This window comes from Bos indicus x Bos taurus, chromosome 5, assembly GCF_003369695.1.
Source record: "Bos indicus x Bos taurus breed Angus x Brahman F1 hybrid chromosome 5, Bos_hybrid_MaternalHap_v2.0, whole genome shotgun sequence".
Taxonomy (NCBI): Eukaryota; Metazoa; Chordata; class Mammalia; order Artiodactyla; family Bovidae; genus Bos; species Bos indicus x Bos taurus.
In genome coordinates this window covers 96216816-96231431 of record NC_040080.1, presented here as the reverse complement: position 1 = coordinate 96231431, position 14616 = coordinate 96216816, and the positions used below count along the sequence as shown (strand labels likewise).

General features: G+C 43.4%; 1 protein-coding gene across 3 annotated transcripts in view; it reads left to right on the top strand.

Moving 5' to 3' along the window:
- PLXNC1 (plexin C1) overlaps nt 1-14616 on the top strand; it is a 153280-nt gene that overhangs the window by 103349 nt on the left and 35315 nt on the right. For all 3 annotated transcript variants that reach the window (XM_027543151.1, XM_027543152.1, XM_027543150.1), the window contains 4 exons: nt 3270-3308; nt 3525-3649; nt 4629-4827; nt 9715-9861. In XM_027543151.1, the coding sequence (XP_027398952.1) occupies nt 3270-3308; nt 3525-3649; nt 4629-4827; nt 9715-9861 (510 nt within the window). The remainder of the gene's footprint in view (nt 1-3269; nt 3309-3524; nt 3650-4628; nt 4828-9714; nt 9862-14616) is intronic.

Sequence of the window (14616 nt, the reverse complement as noted above, 5' to 3'; positions counted from 1 at the left end):
TTGTCAAAAAACTGGTGTTTGCTTCCAAGGCAGCTGCAGATAATGTGCTTGGTACAGAATAATGGCTTAAATCTGAGCAGAGCGGGGAGGAGGAGAACTATTAATTGGATTGATGAGGGTAGAAAACAGTGATGGGTCACTGGCAATTACTCTTTGTCCAGTAACAAAACCTAGGAGGGACACGAGTTCAGAGTGATGATTTTTGCTTTATTTTACTACCAGTTTAGAACTGAATTTGTAGCTTTGGAAGTGAGCTAGTTTGTTTAAAAATCAATAAATTGTGGGCTGGCCAATTTGTTGTGTTTATCTGCATGACTTCCATTGCAGCCACTAGATTATTCACCATTACTTCGCAATTGGAGGTGGAAAGTGCTATTGGCCGAGAGGGAGGAACTTAGACATGTGTAGGATTTGAGTTAATAGCAGCCATTTTTAGCAGTGTAGAGTTTTACGGTTCTCTTCAGCAGTTATTCTCCAGCTGATCTGTCGGTGTCACCCTCATTTAGCAGAAATAGCTGCATGAGATGATTAATTGATTTGTTCTAGGACTCCGAGGAATAGTCTACTTAAGCCTTTGGGTTTTTGGCCTCGCATTCTCACACCTCCATCTTCTCACCCACTCGCATAGCCTTCCTCATTCACCCTCCTAAGTCTTTGGCAACGTACGCTCATCCCCCTACCATCGCCTGCACATCCTGATACCCCAGTTCTTCCATATTGCCCTTCGCTCGTCCAGAACTGGGACCACATTGAGGCTCAGCCTCTGGAACACATCAACACCAATTATCAGATTTAAACCTAGATTCCTAAGCAAAGCCAGAAATCTCTCCAGGCCAAAAGAGAGATTGGGCCTATATTACTTTACCAGCAACTTCTCAGCTTCATTTGGCCAGAAGCCTAGCGTTCAGAAACCCAGACATGGGCAGTAAGCAATTTTCAGTTTCTCAATCATTCTAGAAGCAGACACTATGATATGTGATGCTGTGTCTGGAGGTTGGGTACCTCTATAAAACACCTACCATATATATATATATATATTTTTTTTAATTTACTTATTTATTTTTGGTCCAAGCCTTAGTGTAGTAAATCAAGGAGGCTAGAAATAAGACCTTAACTTTTTGCACTTGTATATTTTTTTTAAGTTATCCTCCAAGAATATCAGGCACCGAGATATTACCATTTGGCACTCCTCCATTTCCACGGCAGAACACCGCCTGGGGAGGGGAGTTGAATTCCCTGAGTCAGGATGACTGTGCCTCGCCTCAGCAAAGGTTGCGCCCTGAGTCCTATTTCCCAGCTATCTGAGATCCCCATTAAGAATTTAATAGCAGTAAACTAAGAGATTTCTACCATCTACAGGAGTATTGTGTGGGCTTTTATAGTTCAGGATTGCCCTTGAGTGCTGGAGAGAGTGATCTGTGGCCTGCAAAAAAAAGTCTTCCTGTCTTCTAAATTCAGTAATCAAGAGCAAGATTGAGTTGAGGAATGTAAAAGAACACTGTTGTGAGTGTTTAAAAAAAAAAAAATCCCAGACACAATGCTGTATTATCTTAAAAGAGAGACATTTGCAAGAAGGCAAAATGATCGAACTCCGGGTTGTGTAGCATCTCAACCTGGGAAGACACAGGAAAAGCAAGCATACATTTGTTAGAACCCCGTTGTGAAGACCTGAGTTAAAATTGAATTGATAATAATTAAGAAAAGATGTGAGAACAGGGGGAGGTATTCTATGACAACACCAGTTGAAATGCATTCTAGATTTAGAAGTCCCGGTGATGAATAGATCCTTCACTGATAAATCTGGACCACATCCTCTAGGCCTGGAAGCTGGGAAGTGGGGAGAGAACTTGAGTGATGAACACCTACTCAGTAACAACAGGCAAAACCCGGAGGAAATGGTACCTTCTCAGAGACCAAGGCATTACCAACTCGTAGTGTTTTGCCCTGCTAGTTCGGTTTTTTTGGATGTAAAAGCCTGGCTTTAAATTTTATCGGCAACTTTGTTTTGCTGAAAATAGAAGACATAAGGGGAAGCAGAGCATCTAACCACTTGGAGGAGAGGAATTTGAATGAAAGAAGGAAGGAGCCTTTGAACCCAGGGAGCCAGAGCAGTATTTCCCTATTTGACGTCAAGGATTAATCTGTTTAAATTGCCTATTGACATAAGGTTGGTTCAGCAGAAAAATATTAGGAACTAGAAAATGCAAACCTGGGGTCTGATTTTTCTGCTTATTACTAGTGGAGAGTATAACCAAAATAGTCTGAGATCTTCTGCTTGGGCTAACAAATTTGAAAATATAAGGCAAAAATTCTCTACAGAAGAAATTCACTTTAAATAACTTATGGTTTCAATGATTACCAAAACATTTAAAAATAACAGAATGTTTAAATTTATATTTTCATCCCATTGACTCAGTGTTACACGTCATGCTTTTTAAATTTTAATCATTTAATTCCAATATGATTTATGATACATTGATGGAAACTCAAATTTCAAAGTTTATATTCAGGGGCTACAGAGCATAAGACTTTAAAATATTTTTAGAAACCAGCAGGGCAATGGCATTGTGGTTTAGTTTGCTGTTAGTGATTAAAAAAAAAAAAAAAACAATAATGATAGCTGATGTGAAAACCTTACTGTGCACTCGTTTATTTTATTTTCACACCTAACCCACGAGGTGGGAGTCATTATTGTTTCCGTTTTGCAGATAAAGAAAGTCAGGTTCAGACAAGTTAAATGACTGGTCCAAAGTCACGTGACCAGCAGGTGATAAAACCAGAACTGGAACCCAAGTCGTTTGACTCCAGATTCTAACTTGTAGCCACCCCTCTCCATTCAGTCTTGAATAACATTGTGTATTGACACTAAATACTTCTAAGCGAAGACGTGCATAAACTGACCAAATACAACTCAGTATTTATCCTTAGAAGGTAAATTGCTTGAGGAGTGGTCTGTATATTTGCATAATCTTTTCACCACCACTTCTTTAACTTTGGAATCAATTCTTTTAAATGCCTTCATCTGTCAAAAAATGGGACTGATGCAAAGATAATTATTCTTGGAGGCCTTCAGAAGTCACTGGTGTTTCTTGAGAGCTGAATAATTGTTTATTATGTAGAGAATATGCAGTGAGCATAAGCCCAGGGGCTCTTCAGATTAGCAAATAGTGTCTCTACTTGATTAAAACGAACTCAGGTATTATAACAAAAAAAACACTCTTCATTTCTCTTGGATGTTATGAATAATAAAAGTGTCTCCTTCCTCTCAGTCAGGTGGCTTCACCCACATCTTCACTGAAGATATGCATGTAAGTCTATAAGTTTTCATTTTTAGCCCATGACTGCCTGCCTTTCATAGTGCTGTCATCACATCATCATCATCTCCATTATTATTTAGAATTGTTATTGTGGGCATTTGGGGATCACAAATTTGATATTAATAATCCATTGTCTTGAAACCCCATTGTGGACCCACTTTCTAACTTTTAGTTTATTTATTTATATTATATTATATATTTTTTCAGAACAGAGATGCCAGCGACAAGAATGAAAGTCTCACAGCTTTGGATGCCCTAATTTGTAATAAAAGTTTCCTTGTTACTGTTATCCACACTCTTGAAAAGCAGAAGAACTTTTCAGTGAAGGACAGGTACCTGTCAATTTGTTTATATTTTGAAAGTGATTAAGTAGAGAGAATAAAACCTGCGCCTCTTATTTTCTTTCCAAACGACAGCCTCGACTTGGTGTCTGAGAACCCGCATCTCTCCAAAGGTTGGGTGTTTGGGTGGCCGTGCAGTCTTAGTGTCTCCATTTCAGATCACAGTGCCCTAACACAAGTTCTATTTTGAAGAAACACACACATGTGACCCCCCCCCAAAAAAAGCACCCTAAAAAACCCCAACACCAAGAAAGAAACATGAATCCTGAGTCACAAAAGCAGAAGTGCTGTTTTCTATTTTTAAAACACTCTGAAAATTCAGGGAAGACATTCACTTCTTGTTACCGCTCTAGTTTGAAGTTTTAAAGCTGAAAACATATAAAATGACCTGAAGTTAACATTGATATGTGGTTTTTATGGATTGAAGGCTAAGGCAGTTGAAACCTAGATGTTTAAAAAAATCACCCACAGGGAAGCATCCCGTTAACACCCCATTGCAGGGCCCCTCATGTTTCTTTGGAGATGGCTATCAACACCAACCAAGCCACAGATGATGGTTAACCCTAATTAACCAAGGCTCTGGTTTTTTCTGGGTTTTTTTTAATGTGCTTTTTTTCCATCATCTGTGTATCTTCTTTTTTTTTTTTCTTGAGATTATAATTGACACACAGCTCTGTAGAGGTTTTAGGTGTACATCATGATCACCACAATCTTATCTCTCTTTCTGAGTTTGAGTCTTTTTTTTTATATGCCATATTTAAGTGAACTCATACAGTATTTTTCTTTCTCTATTTCATTTCACATGACACCCTCGAGATCCATCCATGTTATTGCAAATGGCAGGATTTCCTTCTTTTTATGGCTGAATATTATTCCATTGTATATAGGCACCACATCTTCCGTATCCATTCATCTGTTGATGGACACTTCCATGTCTTGGCTTTGTAACCAAGGCTCTGTTTTTACGCAGGTGTCTGTTTGCTTCCTTCTTAACCATTGCCCTGCAAACCAAGCTGGTCTACCTAACCAGCATCCTGGAGGTGCTGACCAGGGACTTGATGGAGCAGTGCAGTAACATGCAGCCTAAACTCATGCTAAGACGCACAGAGTCCGTGGTAGAGAAACTCCTCACAAACTGGATGTCTGTCTGCCTTTCTGGTTTCCTGCGGGTAAGTGTCGCATCCCTCGGCAGTGTCAGAAGACGATAAGCAGTTGTTTTCAGCAGATGCTAACGTCTTTGCCGGGCTAAGTCCTGCGTACTCCATGGTGTCTGTGCTAACGTCTTTGCCGGGCTAAGTCCTGCGTACTCCATGGTGTCCGTATTTAACTTCTTTTAGTCTTGGTTCTTATCAGGGGCACATGAAGGGAAAGAGGAAATTTGCTTTTGCTCTGACTGACCTGTGCAAGTGTAATTCATTTAGAATTTCCTCAGGTAAGACTTCTCTCTTCTTAAAAATTGTATTAAGAGATACAATCAATGTGAGGCCTACCCTTCTCACAGATTTTTAAGTGTTCAAAAGTGTTATCTATTGGCACGATGTGGTACAATGGATTTCTAGAACTTACCTTATGTAACTGAGACTTTATACCTATTGGCTTTTGCATCCATCTTCACATGGTTAATTAACACATGCTGGATAAGGTGGCTGGATGGCATCACTGACTCGATGGACATGAGTTTGACTGAACTCTGGGAGTTGGTGATGGACAGGGAGGCCTGGCGTGCTGCAATTCATGGGGTCGCAAAGAGTCAGACATGACTGAGTGACTGTATTGAACTGACTGAGTGGAGAGAACATTCCTTCCTTTTTTTTTTTCTTATGCTTGTGCTGTGTGGCATATGGGATCTTAATTCCCCAATCAGGGATCGAACCCATGCCCCCTGTACTGGAAATGCAGTCTTAACTACTGGACTGCCAGGGAAATCCCCATATTTCAAATACTGATGAAAACGCTCTTTTCAGAGCCTCTGAAGCATCTGCGAAATTGCTGTTTACCTACCACTACACTCGCTGTGAGCTAATGACATTCAATCCCAAGTGGTCATCTCATGTGAAAGCAAGTCTCCACAGAGCTCCCCGCCCCTTGAGTTCACTTTGTGAGAGTTACTACGTGAATATGGTTATAATCTATTCGAATCTTGAAATTCTTACGTGAGCTTTTCACAGATGCCGTGGGTAAGAGGGAGTGCTCTGGAGCCTGCTGCCTAGTCTGAATCTAGACTCTACCACTTACTACAGGCCCCAAGCAGGTTTTTTGACCAGCCTGAGCCTTGGGTTTATAACCTGTAGAATGGAAGAATGTTTTAGGGCTGTTCTGAAGCACAAATGAAAAAATGTATGCATTTGCTTGGCACTGAGTAAGCACTCCATAAATTGTGCCCATTATTATGATGAAATATTAATAGGAAAAGAAGTGTGTTCTGTTGAACCCAGTCTCCATTCAACCCTCTGAGGTCCCTGGTGCAGAAGGTTCTTATCCTTCTTTAATTTTACCAGCCATCCAGATTCCAGCAAAACTGCATAATTGTGTATTTGTAGCTGGTTCCGAAATCGAATTAAAGTTTGAATAAGATACACTGCTATGCCACAGGTTTTAACAGTGCTACTTAAGTTTAGATCCCAAAAGCAGTGCCTTAAATAGGCTATGCTTAGAGTTTAATGCAATCTTACAAGTAGAGGCACAACATTTTTTCTTTCTTTACCAACCCTTTTCTCTCCCAAGGCAATACCCATTTATTAAGATTAATGAAATCTGCCTTCTTTTCTGTTTACTTGGTATAAATCACATATGCTTTGGGGAGATGTGGAGCGGTTATTTCTGGGGTGAATATTTTTGGCTCCCTAGCTTCAGCCACAGCTGCTTTGAAAGAGGTAGCAGGGGCCTCACCTAGTTCCTGGGTCTTGGTCTCAAAAGGCACCCCCTGCCCCACCACTCGCTAGTGCCACTGACTCAGAAACTCAAGGCGAGGTCTGGCTGGCCCGGTTTCCAGGCTCCTGCAGGTGATCCCATCGCCCTGCCTTTGAGAATGTGGGAGAGGGAAGCAGAAGGAGCACTGGCCTGGGAGTCTTGGCTAGACGTTCATCTCAGCCCCAGCTCGCTTGTGGCTCTGGCATGGCCCTTTCCATCTGGGCATCTTCCCACTGAAGGAGGGGCCTGGCCATTTGTTTTGAACTCCTTTCCAGTTCTTTTTTCTGGGACCTCGCGATTCTTATTCTGAGCCCTGGAGGCCTAGTCAGAGCCTCGTCCTTACTGCTCTTGGGTATTAAAAAGGTCAGGACTCCCCGAAGTCTGGGCTGTGAGCCCAAATGGCCCCTCTGAGCAGAGGATTCTGCATCAGGATTTTACAGTGCTGATTCACGGGTGTCTTGAGCACTTGGGATAGGGAGGGGGCAGTGTGCTCCCTGGGGAGGAAGTGGCATTCAGCCACTTGGGTGATACTTTCATTTTCAGGGGAACAATTCCCTCTGGCGTGAAGGGCCTGATTTCCCCCTCCACGTGCCCAAGGGGCACAGGGCTCTGATGGCCTAGTCCTCCTGCCCTCCCTACCTCCCCATCCCACCCCAAACATTTGCCTGGGTGCCATGAATTCTGTGACCTCCGGGTAACTTCCTCCTCTGTGCCTCTAAGGCCGTGTGGGTCAAGTAATAATAATAACTGCCATTTATTGAACGTTCTGGCCACTATGCTAAGAGCTTTGCTTCCTTTTTCTCATTGAATCCCATGAGGTGAGGACCTTTATGACTATTTTGCATTCTGGAGAGGTGGGGTGCACAGAAAAGACGAGACTTTTCTGCGCACAGATCCCACAACGCTGTAGCAGCACCAGAGAGCTCTTAGCCACCCTGCTTACTGCTTCCGCAAGGGGGAGGCTACCTTCTTCCAGGCTTAGGAAAGGATTCAGGGTGGGGTGGGGTGGGGTAGGGGTGGGATGGTGAATGAGACCACAGGTGCAAAAGCCTCAAGCTCAGCTATGGTCAGAGAGTTTGGTCTCATGAAGGAAAGGACGGTGAAAGGGCCAACCTTAATTCCCTGTCAGTTCCATAAAGAGAGCTCTGAAGGCCGGCTCCCCAGGAGCTGTGTGCATCCTGGTCTGAGTAGGTTCTAACACAACTTAGAACTTGTGTTCAGTGGTGACAAAGAAACCTCATGGCCTCGTGTTTTCCTACGCTGGCCATGCATCAGAATCTGCAGAAGGTGTTAAAACGCTCAGACCTTTTCTCCAGAGATCCCACATCTAAAGTAGAATCCAGACATCTGAGTTATTTTTATAACCGCCCCAAGGGATTCTGGTGATGATTCTCCAGGTTTCGAACCACAGGTGTGGGTAACAGTGCCATATGAGATGTTACTTATCTGAGTCTAGCTGCAGTCTTCCGGAGAATTCTGACTACAGGGCCACTGAGTCTGGAGCTGTCGCTCTGCACAGCCCAGAGGAGCCCATTGGCCCCTGAACACCAACCTCTACAGAAGCCTCCAGCCCCCTCCCAAGGGCGCTTATCCCCATCTCTGATGTGGGCTAGGAGCAAAGAGAAGTGAGGTTCTAGGTTTGCGGTCAGGACATTACCTAAGGGGGTGGAGGGAGAGAGAAGAGAGCCATGTGGTTGTGAACCTCTAAATAAAGGAAGTTTCTTGTGAGAATTGAAATGTCGTGTTCTAGTCCCAGTGTTCTCCCCACCTGGGAACTTTTTGAACATTCCAGCCCTGTCCTACAGTAAGGAAGCGACTAGAGGCTATGTCAGCAGGGGAGAGGGAAGTGGTGCCGGGGCCCAGGGGCGGGTGGGGCGGGTGGGGCGGCACAGGAGAGACAGGAAGCCAGGGACGGCGGAGGGATGTGCCCCTGTCGTCAGTGTAGAGGATGGTATGCGGGCCGGTGGGGTGGGATCCCAAGAGACCTCAGAGATGTCTTGGTTTACCTGTTCAAGGGAAAGCAGGTGAGAGATTTGGTGAAATCTTCCTTTCCAGGCCAGATGCATTGGCTGTGAAGCTTGACTTTGTAAACTGGGGCTTCAAGCCCTAGTCACGTGGTTCGCTGCTCATCATCACCCAGGCAGTCTGACTTCCTGGTTGTGGCCCTAATTCTTTCCTCCCCCTCAAATTCAGTTTAATGATATCCTTTTGATCACGGATGGCTTCTTTACTTCGTTTATTTTCTACACGATAGTCAACCCAGGGCTACATGCCTTGGGAGGCTGTATGAGAGCACAGCACACAAGCCTCCCACTTTGGGGCTGCTCTGAGTCCATTCAAGCACAAACTGGCTGCAGATTTGAAACATTTCTATAACAGCAAGGGCGGACACCTTTGATCCAGGAAAAAAAAAAAAAAAGTGCAAGAGGAAGTTATCAGAATGCTTAGGAAGATCCTTAGAGTAATGGAATCAGATCTGGCTCGGGAAGGAGGTGGGGTACCTCTGTGGTCTGTACTAGCAAAGGTACCCAGGTGGGACCGTGAAGACTGGGTCCAGGAACCACTGGGGGCTGGCTTCCTCTTGGGCAGGAGAAGAGGCTGCAGATTGTGTAACTAAAGCCACTTCCTTTATGAGAAGCTGTTAACACCAAAATTTCCTCCTAGATAAATTTATAAAATGTTCTTATGTTTATTCTAGTTACCAAGGCTAATCATCCTGCCATTTATTTTCAGTGTGCTTAAAAAAAAAACAACGGGGCAGTTAAATAGGAATGTAAACAAAGGTGAAACCTCTACGAACTGTTCTTAGGCCAACTGATGAGAGTTAGGCTGAAGTAGAGAAGCTTAGGCATAAAAGAGTGATCGGTCTGTGTACTTCATGCTGTTATCAACTGTAAATGCAGTGAGGGAAAGTGTGTGTGTGTGTGTGTGTGTGAGAACACATGTTTACTAGGGAGAGGAGGCAGCTTCCTGAGATTTGCTCCAGTCCTAAGTAGAGCAGTATGTATTTTCTTGAGAGTTTCATGTTGATTGTTAGAAAACACTGCCTCCTGTCTCTTGTCCTGGTGCCATAAACTGAAACTTTAATTCTTTGGAAAGTATAGTGGATTCTGGCAAAAACTGTTACTTTTGCATCTTTTTCCAAGGAGACTGTTGGGGAGCCATTCTATTTGCTGGTGACAACTCTGAACCAGAAAATAAACAAGGGCCCCGTCGATGTAATCACTTGCAAAGCGCTGTACACCCTTAATGAGGACTGGCTGCTGTGGCAGGTTCCAGAATTCAGTACTGTGGTAAGTTTGCGATGAAGCTGGTGGGGTAGACAGTGTATGTGGGGGGTGGGGGGATAGTGTCACTTGAAATGATATCATTACTACTGTGAGAGGCCTCAGACTTTTAGTTAATTAAAAACAGTAGTTGATAAAATATTAACACGTGTTCACATAATAGATTTTAATTACTCTGATTGGGGAGAAAAGTATTATGATGATGCCTGAGGTACTCATCAATTTCCAAAGATTTTAATATCAGGATTGCTTATAGCCTTCAGCATCATCAAAGGAAATGCAAAGTACTCCCTATTCAGCATTTAGAATTGCAATCAGAATTTCTCAAACAACTCTGCCCTGGAAGACAATGTGTGAAGATGTATTTCAACCAAATTGAGGCCGTCTTATTTTAGAATGATAACGCAAGACAAATTCCACTGTGTTCCCCCTGCAACCTGACGCCCTTACTTTATTTTCATGGATTAGTTACAAATGTTTGGTGTCATGCACTTAATGTTCTGTGATCTCATAGATATTTTTAGAGGAATGCTGTAAATCATGACAGTAAGATGACTGCCTGGCTGCTGGAGGGTTTCACCCATTTAAGAACTTCCTTTTCTCCCATCCCCACTCCACCCACCCACCCTCTTCCCTTCCTTAAAGGAAAAGAGACTGATTTTTTTTTTTTTTTTTTGCACAGTCAGGAATTTTAGAGAGTCAAGCATGGCAAGTATCTCCAAAATCACTTTGGATTTTTCTGTGCTTTTCTGTTAATAGAGGCTTGGAAAAGAGATGGCTGTGTTTTGGCTTTGATCTTTGGCTTTGTGGAGATTCTGAGCTGCTCACAATCTCATGAGTGGGGAAGGAGGGAAAAAATTACAGTGGGGTTTTGGTATTTCTCAGTAAAAGGGCTGAGTCTCCTGTGGCTTCGCTTGGATGGTGAGCACTGCAGTGTCATCCTGGAAGAATCTATCCTTAATTGGATAGACTATGTTCTGGTTGTGTCCTCTGGCGGGATAATAGTCCCTCGGTAAGCTTTTTAGAGTTCTTGGTCATTGCCAGATGGAGCTCACCCTCCACTGAAGACACATGCTCAACTCCATCCATAAGGTGGGAGGCTGGGCAGAGAGTCACCAGTTCTGACTTCTGTCTTTACCCCCATCTATACCCGAAGGGTGCAGTGGTTCTCCAATGTTGGCATGCATCAGAGGCCCCTAGAGAGCTGATTAAACCCCAGAGTTTCTAATTCAGTAGGTCTGTGGGTGTGACCAGAGAACTTGACATTTCTCAAGAGCTTTCTGTAGCTACTGCAGTTACTGATAAGAGTGGTTACTAAGTGTAGACTCGAGAGCCAGGTGATTTGAATTCTGCCTCTGGATAGCTGTGTGGCTTTTGGCAAATTTGGAAACCTCTCTGTACCTCCACCTCTTCACATGTAAAATGAGGGTGGTGATCATGGTGCTTGCCTATCTCATGGGTGTCACAAGGATTAAGGGTTGATATTCTGGGCTTCTTGGGCTTCTCTGGTGGCTCAGATGGTAAAGAATCTGCCTGCAATACAGGAGACCTGGGTTCGATCCCTGGGTGGGAAAGATCCCCTGGACAAGGGAATGGCTACCCTCTCCAGTATCTTGCCTGGAGAATTCCACAGACAGAGGAGCCTGGAGGGCTACAGTCCATGGAGTCTCAAAGAGTTGGACAAGACTGAGCAACTAACACACACACTGTCCACATGAACAAAGCACTTAGACCATTGCTGGACACATGAGTGCCCTGTAAAGAGTTATTAAATTTAATTCAAATCTCCTCAGGCACATGTTAGAAATGCTGATCCAGACACACCCTTACCTGGGCCTTCCCTCGGGACTAACTACATTGGACTCTCTGGGGATGGAGCTCAGGGCACAGATAGATAGCTTAAATGCTCCAGGTAATCCTGACATGCATCCTGCAGGAAGAACCCCACTGGTATGTCGGGAGAATGAAGGATGAACTTGCATCAGGGCCCATTGACTCTCCTTTCACTGATTCAGGGTTTCGTCTTCAGACCCAGGGCCTGGGTCCTAACCCTGAAGATGTTCATGCTTTTACTTTGAAACATTTTAGGAGCTCCACAGGTTCCCAAAGAGAAATATTTACAAGTGAATCTAGGTCAGGGGAAGCCAGCAGGGTCTCACTTTCATGAAAACACGAACCCCCTGGCAGGAAAGAGAGGAGAGGAGAAGATGGAACTGGGAGTGGGGAGGATTCAATGCCTGGAGCAACTTTCAAGGCCCGAGTCCTTTCTGATGCTTTACATCTGAACACTTTTTCCCCTTTGATTTTGAAACGTTATTTATTTCACAGTCAATTAAGACCATGTGTTTCTGATTTGTTAACACTCAACTCATCATCAAAATGTTTCTTGATGTTGAAATTTGTGTCGACTCTTGGATTCTTTTTTCCTCTGTAGCCCCTGGGGAAAAGGTTGATGGAAAATTATGCTTTCAGAAATCCACATAAATCTTTCTTTTTGAATACGGATTTGCCTGTAGATAGCATTGAGACTGAGGAAGGGGCATGCCTCTTGTTTCTAGGGCCCTTGACTTTAAACGTGATTTTTAATACCTTTTATTGGACCTGCCCCAAACCTCTTTCATGGTGAATGGTTATACTAGGAGCTCCAGGGAGGCTTGATCCGGTCTGTGCTTGTGTGACAAAGTGTTAGCAGAAGGTCAATATAAAAAATTTAAGGGTTTTTATTTCCTTTCAGGCAAGTCCCCTCAGCCTTAACCATCATCTTTTACATTTTCTTCCTTCCTCTCTCCTCCTCCCGCCCCCTCTTTCTCGCTTTACCCCCACTTCCCCAGGCCTCAACATACACCCAGAGGTTTGAAGTCTTGATTTTCTAAATTTGCCTGAGGTGGTTTATGTAATTGAAAACCAAGGTGTGGTGAACAAACCCGATTGTGTGTGTGTCTGTGTGGTGTACATTTTTTCAAAGAAAGAAAAGTCAGAGGAAAAAAATGAAGAGCAGCCACCAGAATGGTTTGAAATGACAGAGGTTGGTGCCATGTCAGGGGCACATTTAAAAAGAGGGCCCCAAGCTCCTGTTTGGCTAAATGTTCAAAAACACGGCTCCTCATCCAACAGCCCAGAAGTTAGGTTTGACACCTCTAAAGGTTAGAATGTGTTCTTCCTGATGTGTGGAGTGTTTTCTAGAACATTAAAGACATCCTACCAATTGCTTATATGTGAAATCATTATAGTAACACATGGGCTCCAAGAAGTAATTCTTTGTTTGCCGTGCCCTGGGAGGAAAACTCCTCTGACTTTCTTAGATGTAAGCAAAGGCCCATAAAGTCACTTCCTCTAGGACCAGAAGAAACCCACTCTCCTCTACCAGGGGACCGCAGACTGGTGTTCAATGAGGCAGACCGCCATAACGTTCTCAAGCTCCCGGATGGAAGAATCAGGGGAGCACACGTACCGCTCCCCCCACCACACACACATATGACTCGAACATCCAGGCATTCCAAGTTGACAGCTAGACGAGGAATAAAGCCTGCTGCTCTGTGGTTTTACCTCCTTTAGGCACGTTTGAGGTTGCGGCTGGAGCCTCTCGGGCCCTCCCTCAAGGCGGTCTGTGTCTAGAGAGTGATTTTGGAGCAGATCGCCTGAAACTTCTGAGGAGTAAGTGAAGGTTGGGGATTTCAGTTCCGGGAAAGTGGACCACATGGGAGAAAGGACATTTGCTTCACTTTCAGGAGGAGATGAGAAAACCCAATAACTCGTAGCAAGCATGCTGAATTAGCAAGAGGAGCTTGACTTACAATCAAAGTTCAGCGAGAAATGGTTTTTTGAACTCTTAAAGCCAGGAAATGAGCCTGCCAGTCGGCTGTATCTAAGAGATAGCATCTTGGCGCCCTGGGAAACGCTGTTCTGACAAACATATTATTGCTCTCATTCTCATATCTATGAGAAAGTCTTTAAGATTATTAGAAAATCTTGAAAAAGCACAGATACTTACCTTCAGAAATCTTAATGCTGCTGCTATGATTTATTGTAGGTTTCTGCCAGCCCACACCAGCCCTTTCTCCACAACAGTCACCATGTTGGGGACAGTCATGTTTCATAAACTATTTCGTCTCTGATACAGCTCTAACTATCTCTAGCAAGAGTTGCTCATTGACAAGCTTCCTTCAACACAGTGGCTTTGCCCCCCATGCCTCAGCTCCTTCTCTTCCGTTTAGTTTGTCCTTTCAGAAGATCCATTATCCCCATAATTAAACAACCCACTGTCCCGATTAAGTCATTCTCTGTTACTTCAATTACATCCCATTGTTCATTAAATCCTGATGTTTGCTCTTCAGCAATCTTGTTTTTCAATACGCCTAGCATTTGTGGCCAAACAGTAAAGTTAATTAACAGTTCTTAAGCTTTTTTCCCCCTTTTCTCTCTCCCATCGTGCAAATCATTTCCATTATGACTTGCAATAATACTGAAACCATTACTAACTCCATAGTTGCTGTTCTGAGCTTTCTGATCACAGAAGCAAAACCATTTTTTATAATCATTTGAGGTTATGTCATCCTATTTGATGGCAGGCAGTGGAAAATGAAAAATTAACCTTAAATGAGTGCTTTAAATGACTTTCCTCTTCATACTCTTTGTTCTTACATCCATAGTCATGGGATTAGAAAATAATTTAGTTACCTAAATACAAAAGTACCTAATTTTCTTCTTTATGGCTCAAATGTGACTCTGTTACTTCATCATTAAGGATTCTTATTTATATTT